Consider the following 19,418-nt stretch of genomic DNA (forward strand, 5'->3'; position numbering starts at 1 on the left):
TGCCGCGAGCCCCAGTCCTCTCCCTGCGCTCTGACCGAAGCCCGAGCCTCAGCTTCCAGCGCCGCCCGCCCTGGCGGGCGAGCAGACAAGCCTCTCGGGCTGGTGAGTGCCGCTCGGCACCGATCCTCTGTGCGGGAATCTCTCCGCTTTGCCCTACCCAAGTATTGTGGGGAGTTTCTTGCCTTTTGGGAGGTCTGGGGTCTTCTGCCAGCGTTCAGTAGGTGTTCTGTAGGAGTTGTTCCACGTGTAGCTGTATTTCTGGTGTATCCGTGGGGAGGAAGGTGATCTCCACGTCTTACTCTTCCGCCATCTTACCCGGAAGTCTGTTTTTTCTTATTGTGTGTGTGTGTAATGTACATATATACTTATTGTTTCTCCAGCAGAAATTTCTCAGAGATTTCTAGGTGGCTGTATCTTACCCTCGATTCCCACCCAGTCGCATTGAGCTTTTTATTTGCCTTTTTCTCCGTCACACACCAGGATGAATTTATACTCCAGTCCCTTGCCAATGGCCTCTCTGATGCATTTGCTCTGTTTTACATTCCCTTTCCCTGTAGAATCAGATGGAAATTCCTTTGGGGCCTTTGAGTCAGAAACTATTGTGTTGCTAATCGAACTTGGCTTCATTAGCATTTCAAATCCTGTGATGTTCTCAGAGATCAGTGTCAGGTCTGAGGGCTCCCCACCCATGACCTGATTTGCCAGACCTGTTTAACAGAAATCAGCAGTGGCCAGTGCCTTTGACCTTATTTCTCCCAGCACACGTCACCGAGAAGTCCTTTTCAAGGATTCGAGAGAAAGACGCATGTACAATCTGAGAAGCTTTACTTGTATCCCTCTCGCTACTCTGGATATTGCTGCCAAAAAGCCACACTCCCTCCATCACCTCCGGTAGTTGGATCCTGGGTGGATGATGGGTAGATGGGTAAATAGATGGGTAGATGGACCACGTGGTGGCTGTATAACTAGAAGGGTAGATGGATTGGTAGATGGGTAATGGATAGGTGGGTGGATGGGTGAAGTAGAAGAGTGAGTAGGTGGATAGGATGGATAGACGGATGCATGGATGAATGGACGGGAAGAGAAGATAGATAAATAGTGCCCGTCTTCCATTTTGTGCAATATCCTTGCCATTTAATTATCCATAATTGGCCTTACGTTCCTGAGGCTGAATACCACTTTGCAGAAATCAGCATGCCATGTGAGCTACTTTCTGCCTTCCACAAGGAGCATCAGGGTAGGACTTGTCAAATATTTCATTGCCATTCTGACTCAGTGTCTGCTTTGTAAAATAAAAGACACCATCCTTTTTAGAAATATAATATATGTAATAGTGCTTCAGCGCTGTGGAACTTAAACCAGGCACCTATAGCAAAATCTCCTGGGGAACTTGCCCTAATTGCATATGCCTGGACCTCACAGCCTGAACTGTGCATCCTGGTTGAAAATTACTGCCTTGACAGAAGTGTCTCTGTACCTGGTACCAGAGGTAGTTGAGTCGTGTTGGAGCTCTGTGTTGCTGACGTCACTTTCTCCTTACAGATATTCCACTAACATTTTTAAAAGTACGTATTATATCCCAGGCAATGCTCTAAGTGCTTTTTACTTGTATTACCTCGTTCGATCTTTACACAGTCCTTTAAGGTAGGAGCCATTAATATCTGCATTTACAGGTGAGGGAATTGAGGCGGGTAGGGGTTAAGTAACACAGGACCAGGGTCACACAGCTGGTAAGAGGTGAAGCTGGAGTTGAAACTCAGTCCATGTCCAGACTCCACGGCCCCACCCACCAGGCTACACTGCCTCTCCGATCACTCAGCTCACCTTTTAAGAACTCTGGTCCAATAGAACTTTCTGCAGTGACGAAAATGTTCTATATCTGTGCTGTCCTGTTGACATGATAGCCACTAGCCGCATGTGGCTTTCAAGCACTTGAAATGTGGCCAGTATGACGGAGCAACTAAGTTTTTAATTGTATGGAATTTTAGCTAATTTAAACAGCACGGTTTAAGAGCCACCTAATAGCCTCTGGTCATACAGATGATCTAAAAACATTTAGTGCTGAACGAGGCTTCAGGAAGACATCTCAGCTCTAGACATTAGCCTTTATTAATACTATTAACATGACATAATTACAAAGCACTCTTAGAATCCTTTGTGCTTCTTTCCGCCCCTGAAAGAGTATCACAGTTCTTCGAAGCGCCCTGCCAGCTGGGTGGCACATCTACCCTTAGCTCGTTGGAAGACGTACGGAGATGAGACAGAGCAAATAGTTCAGGCAGAGTATAATACAGAAGGGTTGTAGCATGCTGGTGCCCTTGGCATGTATTTTCAGGAGTCATTGTGACGTTTTCCATCTCCCAAATACTTGCCATCCTCTGTTAGGGGAAGTGGGAGTTGATGGAAAGAACTGACTTTAAAGCAGGGTTCGGGGGCTTCCCTAGTGGCGCAGCGGTTGAGAGTCCGCCTGCCGATGCAGGGGACGCGGGTTCGTGCCCCGGTCCGGGAGGATCCCACATGCCGCGGAGCGGCTGGGCCCGTGAGCCACGGCCGCTGAGCCTGCGCATCCGGAGCCTGTGCTCCGCAACGGGAGAGGCCACAACAGTGAGAGGCCCACATACCAAAAAAAAAAGCAGTGTTCGGGGACTTCCCTGGCGGTCCAGTGGTTACGACTCTGCGTTTCCACTACAGGGGACACGGGTTCCATATCTGGTCAGGGAACTAAGATCCCGCATGCCACCCGGCGTTCAGTGGTGGAAAAAAATAAAAAAACAGAAGTACAGGGGCATCTGTGCTCATTTCAAGGAGACATGCCATCCCACACTCCTTACAGAAGGAAGTGAAGAAAATGAGTAGGAAAGTGGGAAATGATAAGCCAAGAGAGAAAAAAAGATGGCTCTGGATGAAGTAATGTAAGAAAAGAGCCATATTATTTTTTGTGTGGTTATACAAGTTGAAATTGGGTGAAGGTTTTAAACGGGAAGGAAAATTAAAGTGTTAAGAAAACCCAAATGTATATGGCTAGGTTTTATAGCAGAGAGACAAGGCAATGTAGAATTTGGTGAAATCATTATATATTGGTTTAGAACAGTGCTGGACAAACTGCAGAACATGGGTTAACCCAGTCCACTGCTGGTTTCTGTAAATAAACATTTATTAAGTACACACATGTCCATTCATTTACATGTGGTCTACGGCTCCTTTATATTACAGCGGCAGAGCTGAGCAGTTACAACAGGAACGGTATAGCCTGCAAAGCCTAGAACAGTTCCTATGGCCCTACACAGAAAAATGCTTATTGACTTTCATTATAGAACAAAAGGGGAATATATATTAGCATAACTATTTTGGAGTACTGTTTTGTGTGGCCATCAAATTTTAAAATGCACATCATCTTTGACCTGGCAACACTGCTACACTGGAACACATACCCACAGCGTTTCTTGAAACACTGGAAAACTGAAAACAACCTAAATGTCCACTAGCTGAGCACCGTTAAATGAATTATACTGCATTCGTGTAAAGGAATACTGTTCAGTTGTTGATGTTGCTTAATTGAAGTGTAGTTGACTTACAATATTATAGTAGTTTCAGGTTTACAGCATAGTGATTCAGCATTTTTATAGATTATACTCCACTAAAAGTTATTACAAAATAATGGCTATTTATCCCTTTGCTGTATGATATACCCTTGTTGCTCATCTATTTTATACATAGTAGTTTGTATCTCTTAATCTCCTACCCCTTGTTTGCCCCTTCCCTATTCCTCTCCCCTCGGGTAACCACTAGTTTGTTGTCTATATTTGTGAATCTGTTTCTGTTTTGTTACATTGATTCATTTGTTTTATTTTTTTAGATTGCACATATAAGTGATAACATAGAGTATTTGTCTTTGTCTGACTTATTTCACTAAGCATAATACTCTCTAGGGCCACCCAAGTTGTTGCAAATGGCAGAATTAAATTCTTTTTTATGGCTGATTAATATTCCATTGTATATATGTACCACATCTTCTTTATCCATTTATCTGGTGATGGACACTTGGGTTGCTTCCATGTCTTGGCTATTGCAAATAATGCTGCTATGAACATTGGGGTGTATGCATCTTTTCAAAGCAGCGTTTTCGTTTTTTCTGGGTATACACTCTGGAGTGAAATTGCTGGATCATCCAGATTTCTCCTTTTTGTTTTCTGAGGAAACACCATACTGTTTTCCACAGTGGCTGTACCAATTTACGTTCCCACCAACAGTGTACGGAGGTCCCCTTCTCTCCACATCCTTGACAACATTTGTTATTTGTTGTCTTTTTGATGATAGCCATTCTGAGAGGTGTGAGGTGATATTGTGATTTTGCTTTGCATGTCTGTAATAATTGAGGACCTTTGTATGTGCCCGTTTGCCATCTGTATGTCTTCTTCGGAAAAATATCTCTATTCAGGTCTTCCGCCCATTGTTTAATGGGTTGTGGGGTTTTCGGTTTTTTTTTTTTAATTGAGCTATTTATTGTTTTTTAATGAGATAGTTCTGTATGTACTATTTATTACTAAATAGAAAAATGTCGCAGAACAGTATGCATTATTTGATTACATTTGTATAAAAGCAACAAACAATCCCCCCAGAAGATACAGGGATATATGCCTGGCACAGGGATACAGGGATATATGCCCGGCACCTGGCACAGGGCTCAGCATTTTAGGAGTGAACACATGGAGAGTTTACACATTACTTTTTCACTTTTTAATCTCTTGGACTCTAAGTGTTTATGAACATGCTCTACTTTTTAAAAAATCTAAATTAAAACGGGGAAAAAAATAAACAAGAGGAAATAGCCACAGGTAGGCCTCCCGGCTCCCGCACACGAGCTGGTGCCAGCAGGGGTGGCCGGGGGGCTGAGGACCCGCTGGAGCCCGTTGCTGGCACTGCGGGGGTCGGGGGCGCTCGGGTGGGGCAGGAGTTTGGTCTCCAGTTGGGACCGGCAGGAACCCGGGGGCAGGAGCCACGCACAGCAAACGCGGGGAATTGCCCAGGAGGCCACTCGGGCCTGGAAAGGGAGGGGGGCGGTGGCCCCGTCCTGGGGACATTGTCCGCAAGTAACGCGTGGGAAGACTTCGTCCAGGAAACTGGGAAAAGCAGGAAGCTACAGAAGAAGGAGCCAAGGGAAGGAAGGACGCAGCGGCCAGCCCTGGAGGTGGAGAGACGTTTCTGAGGAAGAACACATGTTTCCTGGGCTCTGAGAAGACCCCGTGTCTGCGGGGATGCGGGCTCACGTCTGGGATGCAGCTTGCTGCCTGTGGGCCTGAGAATCACGGACACCACCAGTCCCGGCCCCGGAGCCGGGGTTCAGACGGCCAGGCCAGGGCGCTTTCTGCTGTTGATCAGTGTTAGGACTTCCCCTGCTCCCAGCGCGGGAAGCGGCTGAGCCAGGGGGTGCAGTAGCCCCCGGAGCAGCTCAGCCCTTGCCCTGTGCCGGCTACACACCCCCGCCCCGGCTGCCCTGCCGAAACCCACGCTCCCCTCAGTGCTGCCGTTTGCTTTTTCCGCAGAAGTGTGGCAAGAGGGGTTTACGTGAGACTAACAGTATAAAAAAAAAAAAAGTAAAAGTAAATAAATAAAAATAAACAAAACCAAAACCATGTAAGAGACAGGTGTGTCTTCTTAAAATACAATCCGTGTCCGCCGCTCTCCGCCCCACCTCCATCTGGCCAGCGCTTTGCGTAACTTGTGCCTGGAATGGATGTCAGCGCCTGTGAGAATCTTTTTATTTAGACATCACGAGGCATGTGATCAGTTTTGAACACGGCCGGGTGCAGTGCTGGTGCACAGAGACGCCTGCTCTTTCTTCACCAAACTCTCCAGTTCAAACATGTCTGCAGAGCATGATTCATGGTGTTTCTTTCTGGATTGTCCAGTGGGTAATTGCTGTACAGAAACCAGAGAAACAGATGTAGACCCTGAACCCTGGCTATAAATTTTTGTTTTATGATTATGGGTTTCAAATGTGCTGTGTCACACTGACAAATACACAGTTACTCTGAAACAAAATGAATTTGGGGCTCAAACTTTTGCTTTTTTGTTTGTTTGTGGTTGGAAATACTTTTATTAGAGTTCCTTTTATCATTGATCAAGCATAAAGAAAACAGGGGCAATGACACATATCAGAATGTTATTTTATGCCTTACTAAGAGGAGATTTGGGAAACGGTTGTTCCAAATTGTTTAATTAATGTTTAAAATAGGTGTCGATAATTTAAACTTCATTATCCACAAATTAACTAGGCCATTTTTCACCTTCTACCTGTTCATTAATCTTTATGGTGCATGGATATGTATTAAGGAACTGGGGCTTCTTTGTGTATTTTTCCCTTATGTTTTTTTAAGATGAAGAAGGTAGATGAAGAATCAAGTTTTCAAGAAGTATAAGAATTAGATTTACTGATGAAGGAATAAGAAACGTGTGGCTAAATTTGGGGGCTGCTTTGTAAGTTAACACTTGGATTAAATAATAACCCTAATAGTTGCTATCCACGTAATCGATTCATGATGAGAAATGATGAACTGACTAGTGAGTACTGTCGCACCGTAAGACACCCATAACGTTCCACTCACGAGGATTTAAGCCCTGATCCTTCATTTCAAGGCTCAAGTTTATTTCTCTACAGTTAAGAGAACTGTGTTCCTAGGTGAATAGAAATGTAAAATTTTCTTGTGCAAAGAAAGAAAACACCAATCTCTGAACCCCTACCACACAAAGACACACACACACACAAACACACACACACCTCTCTGTTATTGTTTTTGTGCCGTGACAGAGTATTGAGGAAAGAAATTTGGGAGCCATTGTCCCCCATAAGAACTGAGAGTAAACAGAATTTGGGGGACCCCCTCCGCATGTCCACTTCCTTGTGACCAGTGCACCCTACCCTTTGGAAAGATGCTGAGTGAGCAAGTAAGTGCCATGGGTAACCCATACACACACCTGGCCACGGTGCCATGTTTCTCATCTCTTAGTTCCTCCTGCTGTACTTTAAATATAGCTCCCTCCTCTCCCTCGTCAAAGAACTTTTCACCCACCTCCATGATCCTGTACAAAACAAGCCCAGTTTCCAAGGCATTCCAAGGACCTTAAATAAGCATTTGGAGCTATAAGTCCCACGGACCACGCAGCAATTGGCAATGTGGTGCTTTGTGTATCTTTACAACTATCTTAATGACAGAGTGTTAAATGTTTTGTAAATTCCTCTGCGCTCCTTGTTTAAAATGTGTGTTTTCTTTGTAGTTAAAGGATTTCTTATAATAAAGCTCTGTTACAAAATGATGACCATATAAAAGAGAGAGAGAGAGCGAGAATAACAAACACATAGTTTCAGCAAAAGCTTACCCCTTTATCGCCCTGGACTTTGCAATCGCAAGAACTACTGAGCTTGCTGGGCTGAAAATTGTTTGCCTACACCTTCCTGAAAGAGTCTTTGACTTGGTAAGTGTGTGCCATGCATACTTTTCATGTTACACCGTGAGTGCCACTTAGCAACTCTGCTAGCCCAGCAGCACGGGGCAAGTGCCCGACAGGCTTTTAGAAGGCTTGGATGCCAGGACACATTCCAGCCCATTCACAGAAAGGAGACTGCAGCGCGCCCTTCCCTGTGAGGGGCAAGGAAGCCATCCCCCCCCTGCCCGCCCACTCGCCCTCCTTGCTTTGTGGGAGAATTATTAGTCAACGGTGGAGGGGCGGTGGAGGACTTAACGTGTTTTAATCCCTCCCCCGGAGCTTCCTTTCTTTGATGTACATTGCAGTTGCATCCTTTAAGCAAGTGGTGCAAAATGGCTGCAGGGTGGATTGGCTCTCCCGTTCACAGCTTTCTGCCTGGGTTGATTTGTAAACTCTGCAGCTGTCCTTCTCAGGGATGGCTGAAAAGCTTCAGTGTGAGAGGTACAAAAAATTAGTCCCTTTTCCTTAAAATTACTGTCTTCTAATAAATAGCCAAGTTTGAACAGGGGCTAGTATGGGTGAAAAGTGGCCCTTGGAAATACAGAACTTTCACACTTAACCAGTTCTCAAATCTGTGTTAGTTATGTGGGGGTGGGGTGGGGTGGGGATGTGATGAGAGGGCTCAACCGCGCTCGTCCGCAACAGAAAAGTTATTTCCACGTTGGGCTGCGATTCCAGGGAGCTGGGTTCTAGCCATGATTCTGAGCCTCCCTGGGCTTCTGTTTCCCCAGTTAAAAATAAGAGGATGAGTCACAGCTAACCGGTCTAGGGTGTGTGCTGAGTGCCATGCAAGCACTGTTTCTTTTTGTCCTCACAGCAATCGGTTGAGGTGACCAGTAGCATGCTCCCATTTTTCAGATGAGGAAACTGAGGCTTGGGGGAGGTTAGGTACTTGTCCCAGATCCCATAGCTGCTCAGTGGGTTGGAATCTAGTTCAGTTTGACTTCCACATCCACACTGTTGACCACTGTATTATATTATGAGGTCCTGCATATCTGTGTGATTGTGTGTGTCTGGGGCAGGAGGAACTACCGATAATTCTCGACTCCTTCGTAGGCTGCGTGTAGACTTCGGAGAATTTTAAGAAGTAAATGAATCCAGAAAGCTGGATTTTTTTTTTTTTTTTTTTTAACTCCCGAGCCAACGCAGTCCCTTCGGCCTGCAAGAGGGACAGACAGAAAAAGACTATCAAATGGAAAGTTTCTGGACCCCAGGCTTCCCCAGGGGCGGCTCTTCTCCGTGCTCCGGTTTAGGGCTTGCTGTGCTTTTGCAGGACTGGAAAAACACACACGTTACAAGGCATTTAACAGACAGGAGCACGGAGGAATGTAAAGGCTGGGCCGGGGGCGGGCGAGGGGGCGCGCGGCCGAGCGAAGCCCCGCGAACTGGGGCGCAAAGGGCGGGAGCTGGCGAGCGGCGTCCCGGCCCTGCGCGCTCCTCCCGGCGGCTCCGGACCGCGCGCACTCCTCCTCCCTGTGGCTCCGGGCGCCCCGGGCCCCGCGCGCTCGGAGCGGAGGCGCGGGGCGGGAGGTGCGCGCGCCCGGGCCGCGGGCCGCCCGCGCGGCGGGGCTGCTGGGAGTGCTCGGCTCTGTGAGAATCTTGGGAGCTGGTGATGTCAGACTCGCTGGGTCATTTGAAGGTTAGCAGCCCGGGAAGGGTTCACCGAAAGTTCATTCGCATATATTAGGCAATTCAATCTTTCATTCTGTGTGACAGAAGTAGTAGGAAGTGAGCTGTTCAGAGCCAGGAGGGTCTATTCTTTGCCAAAGGGGGGACCAGAGTCCCCGCGCGAGCCGCCTGAGGACGGGGATGCCGAGGACGCGCGCGAGCCGGGCAGGGCTGGTCTGGGCACCGTCCGGGTAGGATCAGCACCGCATTCCGAAGGCTTTTTGCAGGCGTCTGCCTAGAAGGAGAACTTGGGCTCTTTCTGGGAACCCCCCGCCCCGGCTGGATTGGCCGAGCAAGCCTGGAAAATGGTAAATGATCATTTGGATCAATTACAGGCTTTTAGCTGGCTTGTCTGTCATAATTCATGATTCGAGGCTGGGAAAAAGACCAACAGCCTACGTGCCAAAAAGGGGGCAGAGTTTGATGGAGTTGGGTGGACTTTTCTATGCCATTTGCCTCCACACCTAGAGGATAAGCACTTTTGCAGACATTCGGTGCAGGGGAGATCATGTTTGACTGTATGGATGTCCTGTCAGTGAGTCCTGGGCAAATCCTGGATTTCTACACTGCGAGCCCGTCTTCCTGCATGCTCCAGGAGAAAGCTCTCAAAGCATGCTTCAGTGGATTGACCCAAACCGAATGGCAGCATCGGCACACTGCGCAATGTAGGTTTATTTTTTCCCTTCTTCTACCAAGAAAAAAAATATGAATTGTCTCGCTTGCATGCAATGAAGACATTGGAAACAAATTGCACTGGTAGCCAGACAAAGGATTTAATGATTTAATGCTGAAAGGGTGTGCTATGCTGGTGTGCATATTGATTCCCTCTGCTGAAAATTTCCTGTTAGATGTTTTCTTCCCAAACAACCCCTGCCGACCCCTGCTTCTCTCCTTACCGACCCTACAGTCCCTTGAAAACAGTTTTAGAAAATGTGCGTGGAGGGGGGAAAAAGTAGAGTGACCACAGGACTTTGAAACATTCTTCAAGTGAGTCCATTTGACAACGTTGGTACAGTTTTTACTAAGATATATGCAGAGGGGAATTTAACTTTGCTGTTCTTTGGATTAGCTACTAGTTCTAGGTATATTCCCCCTTGTGTGTTTCAACAGTCTAAAGTAATTAAACTATGACATCTTCCTTGCAAGGAATTTAGCCTAATTAAGGTTGCTGCTGCTCCTGACGTTCATAAACGACCAGTTAAAGCTGCCGCCGCCGATGTTTTCCTTGCGGAGGAAAAGGCAATATTTCTTAGCGTTGACCCTGCTGCCACCTTTCCGAGTCACTTTGTTGCTCTAAGAAGTTGCTGTTTTGCTAGAAAACTACTGGCAATGAACACCCCTTGGGCTGAGCCATCCATTATTTCCATATCTTGCAGTTCAGCCGGGAACCTGGATGTTGGTTAAAGGAAAGGAAACATAAGTGGGGTAGCCCAGTTTTTCAAAAAAATATTGACTGTTTGGTTATCTGATTCTGAGAGGGTGCCGAGGCACGCACTGGCCAACAGTAGCCTGGCTGCAGGCTTGAGAAATGACCAGCAGTCCCAGAAAATCCCACCTTCAGGTGGCTGTAGTGGGAGCCTGCTGGACGCATCGCTGCCCTGACAGTGATTTAGATAAATGGCTCAGCTATCTATCAAAATGTTTTTAGTACTTTATTTGACAATTCATTGGAGCATTAGCCTGAAAATGACATTTTAAATCTTTGTTTTCAAAGAGGTCAAAGTTTAACTGGAAGAAATTGAGTTTTCCTAATAACATGATGGCTTATCTAAAGAGAGGGAAGAAAAAGGAGAGAGAGGGGACAATGACAAGATTTAAATCGTCCTCTTCTGAAACTTTTTCTTAAGAATAAAGTCTTGCTTCAGGGGTCTAGGAAATCAACAGGTTTGTAGCTGAAAAGTCAATAACCATCTGATGCCAACAGTCTAGCTGTCTGACTTAGTATTCCGTAGAGCCATAACCAGGGTAAACAGAACACTTTCCGAAGGCGCCCTCAGTTTCAGCTGCTCCTCAAATGCTCTTTCTTTCCTGCCGCCTCTTTTCTCTCTGGAGAGCTCAAAGAAACTGTTAGAAAATAATTTTCCAACCCACTAACAGATCTTTTAGACCCTCCTCCTCTCCGTAGCAATTAGAACAGTATGAACAATTTCATCTGGAATCTTAGGGAACTAGGGCTCCCTCAAACTTTTCTTGTGAGAGAAAGTTTTAATGAAACGTTTTTTAACAAAGGAAAACAGAATGCTCAGGACCCTAGCGTCAAGCTATTAGACCTAGTAGAGGTTTTACAAGTAGACGTTCTTCCTTTTGTAATTAACTCTCCAAAAGTGCCTATTAGGTTGCAGAAGTTTGGGGGGGAACTTTGTTTGTTCTTGAACAAGTTAAACAAGGGATTTGCCTTATCTGGGGAGAGGCTAGTGGTGAATGTGTCATTCACCTAGGGCCAGCTGATAAGCAAGAAGTGTTGATAACAGCAAAGTTCAGCTAATCAAAGAAGCTTGCATTAGACAAAGTAAATAAAGGCAAATGACAAAGAGATTTCAGAAATTTCAGTGTCTTATTTTTGTAAGCAGGGCAATTAGTGCTCACTGTGGTCAATTTCACAAGGGTTTGGATCCCACCCCCGGACTCCAGGTTAAATGAATAGTGTGTAAATATCGCTTAGGCCCCTGCGGAGTCGCACAAACCGCTTTAGGACAGGTCAGGTTAGTTGTTCAAGTGGTTTAAGCTTTTAAGCATATATAAAAGTTCTGACACAGCTCTGCCACGCGGTGTTTGGCTCAGGGTGGCACAGCCAGTTAGGGCTTTTGAAGTTAAAGCATATTAGGGCCCTGTTTGTATAAGTACAAACATAAAAACCACAGCCTTTTCCATTTTACTCAATGACTGTTTTGACAAGAAGCAGATCTGTTTGTGCTCTTAACACAGAGGAAACAGTGGGCCAGAAGGGAAAAAAATAGTACTAAATTCTAACCAAAACTATTTTCTGCTTTGAGATCCTACTTACTTTTTTATAGTGGGTGTGTGTCTGTGTGTGTGTGTAGGAATTGGAGTAAACCCTTTGAGTGTACAACACACCAGAAGCATTCTTTGAAAGGTGTTAGAATATTCTCTTTATTTTCCCTTTTAATTTTAAGACAGAAAAATGATATGCCAACCAGCTGTCGGTTGAAATAGGGCCTGTGAATTGCCTCTAAAAATTCGAAGTCGGGAGTAGCGAGTTACTAAGGGAACATGGTGTAAATAATATGATTTAAGACGGCCCCTGGAGGTGTCAGAGTCACTAAGTCTCTGTTCAGGTGCCTCGTGGATTACCTTGGGTTTAGGCTGCTCCAGATGTTTTCAGCATTAATTGCTCAGTGAGCATAAGATAAAGCCTAATATTTGTGGTCTAAATATAGTAGTTGCTTTCGGTGAAATGATGAGAGTGACAACTTCTTGGCCCTTTTCCCTGTCTTCACCCTGCTCATAACACATCAAAAGAAAAAAGGAAAAACAGTTTTTCTTTTCTAACGTGGAGAAATAATCTGTTTTTAAAAACAAACAGTATCGATGTTATGATTTAGGAAGGAAAGATGTCTCCTTTCCAAAGCACTGGGACCTGAATTTTAAGTATTAAACAGTATCTAAATCCTCTCCTAGTGAGATATAAATTGGGGTCAAAGTGGCAAAATCAAAGATACCCTCTGAAAGAGAGACTAAATAAAGGCTGACAGCCACCGTATGAACTGAATGGGGTTTTGAATAAATATTTCAGTGAAAAGGCTCAATTGTTTTTCTAAAGTAGGACATAATTTTCTGCTTCTCAGCCACATGACAGTGGTAACTAACACCATCAGAAAGGAGAAGAGAAAAGGGAATTCTACTTAAATCTCAGAGAGTGCAGGATAGGGCCGTTTGAAAACAAGTGGAAGATTCACAAAGTTTTCCTTCCCCGTAGGAAAAAATAATTACTAAAATTTTTTTAGTATCCAGGTAACTCGGCACTTTGGGTAGGGAAGCACTGATGTGCAACTTACAAGAAAAAAATGCAGAAGTTTAAATTTTATCACCAGAAAAGGATAGACACCCCAAAAAATAGATCAGAATGCTAGGAGAGGTAGTCATGTGTCCCTTAAGCTTAGGCTGTGGAATGGATGTGGAAACTCTTGGTAGCATTTGATTTCCCAGCCCAAATGCAAAGCCCTCGCATCGGAACTAGGCCTTTCTTCTCTTAGTAGATAAATGACCAGCAGCGCAATTTCTGATAGGTTCGCTGACCTGAACCAGAAGTTTTCTTCTCATTTTTGGAAGCCTGGCTCTGACCATATATAACCAGTCGGTATTGTCACGAACTTTGCTTTAAAGCATAAAAGAAAGTTCTTCTGGAAATCAGGTGCTTATAATTTCCCTTCAACATGTTAAGCCCCAGAGATAGCTAAAAAAAGAAAGAAAACCTCACCGTTTTCTCCTTTCTACATTCTTGTGAAATGTAATGCATAGATAATCTCAGAAGGGAAATACGTGATAAATGATGAAGATTATAAATTCTGCTGTCAAGGAATTTAGAATCTTTAAGATCGAAAAAAATTTTTTTAAAGGCTGGGAATTTTTTAACTAGAAAGTTACTCTCTGCAAGGTAGATGGAAGATGTAAAACCAAGTTGCAAAATAGAAAACTCTTCGAGTCGAACAGGACTTACGAAACAGTGAATGCACTGTTCATTTTAGAACATCTTAAAAAGAATCTTCTATAGAGTTTGAGTTACATGTAAGTGCCAATAAATTTCTCCCTAAATGACATTTTTATACTTTAAATGTTCTAATATAAATTCAGTTAACTATCAATTAACTAGATTATTTCGGAAATGGGAGTTTTTTGATGAAGGTTAATCAGAAAAATCTGGGCTAAAAACCTTTCCAAAAGATATTAATGTAGAATCTTGCCTTTCAAATTACAGGGTAGTTATGGCAATCATACATCTCAGATTTTCTAGAATAACCCACTTTCAAATATACTGCCACAACTCCCACATAAGCCACTGAAATATGCCAGATATTTCAATATTATGACATCTCCTAGGGTTGCCCCTTGCACCCAGGAGTGGCACAGAAAGCCTTTGTTTGGACTTGATGGTCAGTATAACTGGAGCACTCACAGCTTAATTTTTCTGTTATGACTGAAGATCGCCTTGTGCTTCTGGGTCATTCTTCTGAACACGAATTCCTTTTGTGGCAAAATGTAGATCTGTAAATAGAAGGCGTCCCTTGCGATATGGATTTAAGTATTATGACCGTGGCTCTGATGCCAGCGTGTGTGTGTGTGTGTGTGTGTGTGTGTGTGTGTGTGTGTGTGTGTGTGTATTGGGAGCGGGGGAGGGGTGGAATTATACGTTGAATCACTGTGAACAAATCTGTATCAGTTCTTGGCCAGCTTCTTCATAAAAAGTTAGAGCTAGAGGTGATAGAGAGAGGAGAGTTAACTCCAGTTTCAGATTTATCAGTATCCTGTCTGTAAGTGGCTTGGCCCAAGCACCTCTTGTTAAATAGGAGATGAGATAACCTGCCCATCCGTAAGATCTAATAACACAATCTAATCACTCAATATGTCGCCCTGAATGCTCCTCTTTTTCTTCCCGCCTCCTTGCTTCATCACTGAGAGGCATGATTCCCGTCCCGTCCCAGCCCAGCCCCCAAACCCCTTCCGATGAATAAAAAATAAAGTTGCAAAAGTTCTCTCCACCTAGGCAGCCGTAGAGGGTGAGCCTACAAGTATTCTATTATTTATCTGGAGCTTTCAGAGCTTCTTAGATGGGAATTCAGACAGGCAGTGGAACCGCTGACTTGCTTTTTCTCTGGCCTTGCAGGATGGGGAGCTGAAAGGGGGGCCATTCAGTAAGATAAGACTCCTGGTCCCCAGCACGATAAGGCAGGATAACAGGAACTGACGTCAGGAGGTGACCCAGCCTTGCTGAGCGTTTCCTCTCTCAGAGCACAGGCTCCCCGGCAGCTGATGAAGCGAGCTGGGACGGGGCCCGGGGGGAGCTGATTTTAACAAGGCTGATCGTGGGTGACAATGTCCCTCATTCCCGAAAGGAAATTTCTCTAAACGGAACAAAGACTGACTTGGGTGTGGTTTTAATAAAAGCAGATTCTGAGATTACAATTGCAATTTTAGGTTGTCATGTATTAGATCCTTGTTTCGCAGCTGTCAACAGTTTCCCTCTGATGTCTCAGAAGACAGTCTATCCGGCAGTCAAATATCATCCCCCGTGAACCCTGCTGACTCTCCACACAGAACCAGATGGGCGGAATTCACATTGTCAGAGTTAATCCCTGGGACTCCTGTTTACTTTTCTAAACACCGCGTTCCCACCCCACTGGCATCATCTGACAGCAGGTGAAAGCCACTGCATTTGCCACCAGACCTGAAACCGCCTGGCAGTTTTTCCTTTCCTCTTTCCTTCTTCCTTTTCTCTTAAACTCAGATTTAAAAAAAAATTTTTTTTTTTTTTTTACTATTTCTTGCCTTTACAAGTGTCACCAGTTTGAGGTCTGGAGAAGGAGAAATCCTAATGAAAGGGTCCTATTTTATTTTTTCAAGTTCATGGCTTCACAGTCTACTCTTAAAGATTGCTCTTTGTTTTGTTTTTTTAAGTTTGAGTATTGAATAAGGAGTTATTCTCCTGATTCGACTCAGATATAGTGAAATGTTTGTTTTTGTTGTTGATATTAATCAATTACTCTTCGCCACTGATTAAATGTTATCAAATCAGGAAAAAAAATAGCTAAATTCAAAATACTGTGGTAGAAATGATGCAGATAAGACCAGATAAGATGAGTGTATCAGCTAACCTGAAAACGAAGCTTTGGATCACATTTATCCTAATACTTCCCTAATTTTCAGAGCAAACGAAGACCTCAGTAATAAATACCTCTTCTCAAAAATATTAAAGCTTTGGAGGCTACGGTACCTTTGTCTTATCATCAGAGTTCATGATTATAAAAAGGCTGATGATCTGAAGGCTGTTTCAGCTTCAAAAGATTTTTTAGGGTCTGGCCTATTGGAAACCTTGGGGGTATAATTAACTAAAATGGAAATGGAGGCAAGCAAAATTTAGTTCCTGATGTTTTAATTTAGCTCAGTACTGCCATGTGTTGTTGAAGAGAATTCTTAAAGGCAAACATAATTATTTCATTATGGTCCTCAGAATGCTTTCATTGGCTTTAATGACAAGAAGCTGTGTAAAAAGGCATACATTTTAATTAGTCCTTATATTTACATCAGATAAATAACAAATAATTGATGAAAGACAAGTCTTTGGGATGGATGATTTCACATAGTGCGATGGTTACAGTTTAATGATGAAGCATTTCTCTGTTGCTTTGCATTTTAATTATCCAGACATTACAGTAGTGGTGCTGTGGAGCTAAAATACCGTTGTTGCCATTTTATTTCAAAAAATCACGATTATTGCCTGTGAATCTGAAGCGGGAAAAGGTAGCTAGAAGCGTATCTCAGAGGAAGTAAATTGCCAGTCCCACTAATTTTACTACGTTTGTTAGCATTCATTTTGATCACTTTTATCTTTTACCCTTCATCTTTTTGGATTAAGACAGTCGGGTTTCACGTGCATTTTTATGATCACATCTCCTAAATACCGTTCTTTCTATCTTGCTGGCTGTGTTGAAGACTTGCCTGAAAGTACCTTGCCAAGTGTGTCCTGGAAACTCAGAGAGCCTTCTCCCACGTGATAGGCGCACTTTACCTTTGATCTTATATGAAAACCCATTTCACATGATTCATCTGTTTTGGTGTACAGAACACTAATTGTTATTATTGATTTTAAATTCCGTGACCATTACAAGTAACCCGGATGACTGGCAGATAAAGGGTAATAATCCATGGAGTTCTGGAACTGTTTCATGTTTGTCTGGAGTACTTTATGTGATCAATATTAACTGCCCCATTGAAACTAACTGCTGTATCAAATAACAGTCAATCAAATGAATGTGCTTAGAGATTATTTATTGAAAGCTTTAATTGTTCACTGGGGCCCTGCTTATCAGAGGAAACAATAGGAGCTAGAGACAGGATGAACGGGTTTGGATTCGCTGAGAAAGTCGGAGGATGCAGATGAAGGCTGGCTTTCTGCTTCCTGGGCCAGAGCTTCCAGAAACCCGTGTTGGGTTTCTAGCGGCACAAGTCCTAAATGGGCTTACGGAGGTTATCCTGCCACCTGTACAAGGAGAGCGCTCTAGAGAGGTAGGGGTAGTGAGTTCCTTGCCCTCAGCCCAGAGGCTGTGGAGTTGTCACTCCGGGAGTTTTACGGCGGCCTCTCTGCCCGCTCACACACATGCATCACCCTGCGAGCATCTCTCCATCTGTGGTCCTCGTGCTGCCCATGGGCTGAGAAATAGCCTGCCTTGACACGGGATCGATGTCTACGGCCATGACATGGGACATTGCAGGATTTGTAATATAATAGCTAATGTAAATGAGGATTCTACTCTGCCCTGAAAACACACAGAGGTCCCCGAGTAGAGCTTCTCTGGTTTCAGCGTGACACTGCGGCTTGCATGCCTTCACTAACAGAGACCGTGTTTGCCGAGTTGGCATCTCTTTCCTCTGTGAAATGGTTCCTCTGACTGTGGCTCATCACCCGGGGGACCATCCTTCCTGTTTGTCACAGTGGGATAGCACTGTGGTCCTGATGCAGTGGCATCCATTTGGAACAAATAATTGGCTTTTACACCTGAGCGTTGTCACCTTCCAGGTGGTCACGGTACACTTTGCCCAGAGATGCTGTCAGGGGCCAGTACATTTCGATTACTCACTGATGGATTCCATCTTGCAGAGTCCTGTTCAACAAACGGCTCTTGGATGTCTGCGGTGTGCCAGGCTCCCTGATGTGTTCAGGGGTTGGCGGGAGGGGGGGATGGGACGGACACACCAAGATGAAGCCCATGTGGTCCCTGCTCTCTGGACTCAAAATGTACGGGAGACGCCTGTATACACATGTCACTGTGACACAGCCCCCTGTAACACAAACACAATCTCCTCAGGACTTTGAACCTGAGTTTGATTACAGAAAGAACTAAAACCCACTGAGAACCAGAGCTGGTGCATAAGAGGAGGATCACGTAGGTTATGCATTTTTGTCATACGGAGCAGGAAAGAAGTTTTTCTGGGGGTAGCTGCAGAGGTCCATTCTAAGTGCAGTTTACGATGCGGAGTTTTAAACTACGCAGTGGAATAAGTGCATACCTTCTGAACTTGCTTCTTGACGACTTATATGGATGTTTCGAGTGTCTGTTAAATAATGTTCTTTGGGGGTTAGGTTTATTAGATTATATATTTTTTAAAATCAGTTAAAAATTTTATTGGAGTATAGTTGATTTACAGTGTTGTCTTAGTTTCAGGTGTACAGCTAAGTGATTCAGTTATACATATACACATATCCATTCTTTTTCAGATTCTTTTTCCATATAGGTTATTACAGAATATTGAATAGAGTTCCGTGTGCTATACAGTAGGTCCTTGCTGGTTACCTATGTTATACAGTAGTGTGCATATGTTAATCCCAAGCTCCTAATTTATCCCTCCCCACCACATTTTCCCTTTGGTAACCATAAGTTTGTTTTTGAAATCTGTGAATCTGTTTCTGATTTGTAAATAAGTTCATTTATGTCATTTTTTAAAACTTAGATTCCACATACAAGTGGTATCATATGGTATTTGTCTTTCTCTTTCTGACTTAACTTCACTTAGTATGATAATCTCTAGGTCCATCCATGTTGCTGCATTATTTCTTTTTTATGGCTGAGTAATATTCCATTGTGTATACATGTACCACATTTTCTTTATCCATTTGTTTGTTGATGGACATTTAGGTTGCTTCCATGTCTTGGCTGTTGTATCACTTCTTTATGATTGTTTTTGTGACACCTTGCTGTGTAACAAACTGCCCCCAAACGTAGTGGCCTAACAACTTATTATCTCATTATTTTGTGGGTGGACTGGGCTCAGCTGAGCAGATCTTCTCCGCATGATGTCAGATGAGGCTGCAGCTTCCAGGGCTGAAATGGGCTGGAAGTCTGTCACTGCTGGCGCCCAGGGCTGGCAGTGGATGTTGCTTGGTGGCAGAGAGCTCAGCCGGGCTGTCACCTGAGGTAGCTGCGTGTGCTGGAGTGCGGTCACTGTCACCACCTGCTGTTGGGGGAGCGGCATGGGCCAGCTCGCCTTCAATATGGCTACCTGTCCATGGGGAGGGACCAAAAACACGCAGC

At 44.2% G+C, this 19,418-nt stretch overlaps 1 protein-coding gene across 3 annotated transcripts in view; it reads left to right on the forward strand.

The window, feature by feature from the left end:
- Positions 1 to 19,418, forward strand: part of RARB (retinoic acid receptor beta) — a 466,970-nt gene that overhangs the window by 275,457 nt on the left and 172,095 nt on the right. For 2 of the 3 annotated variants that reach the window (XM_060099508.1, XM_060099509.1), the window contains exon 1: positions 9,662 to 9,818. The exons of the other annotated variant lie outside the window; for it this stretch is intronic. In XM_060099508.1, coding sequence (XP_059955491.1) covers positions 9,662 to 9,818 — 157 coding nt within the window. Of the gene's footprint in view, positions 1 to 9,661; positions 9,819 to 19,418 lie in introns of those variants that run through there. 3 annotated transcript variants of the gene reach the window in all.

Source organism: Mesoplodon densirostris, chromosome 5 (assembly GCF_025265405.1).
Source record: "Mesoplodon densirostris isolate mMesDen1 chromosome 5, mMesDen1 primary haplotype, whole genome shotgun sequence".
NCBI classification, from domain to species: Eukaryota; Metazoa; Chordata; class Mammalia; order Artiodactyla; family Ziphiidae; genus Mesoplodon; species Mesoplodon densirostris.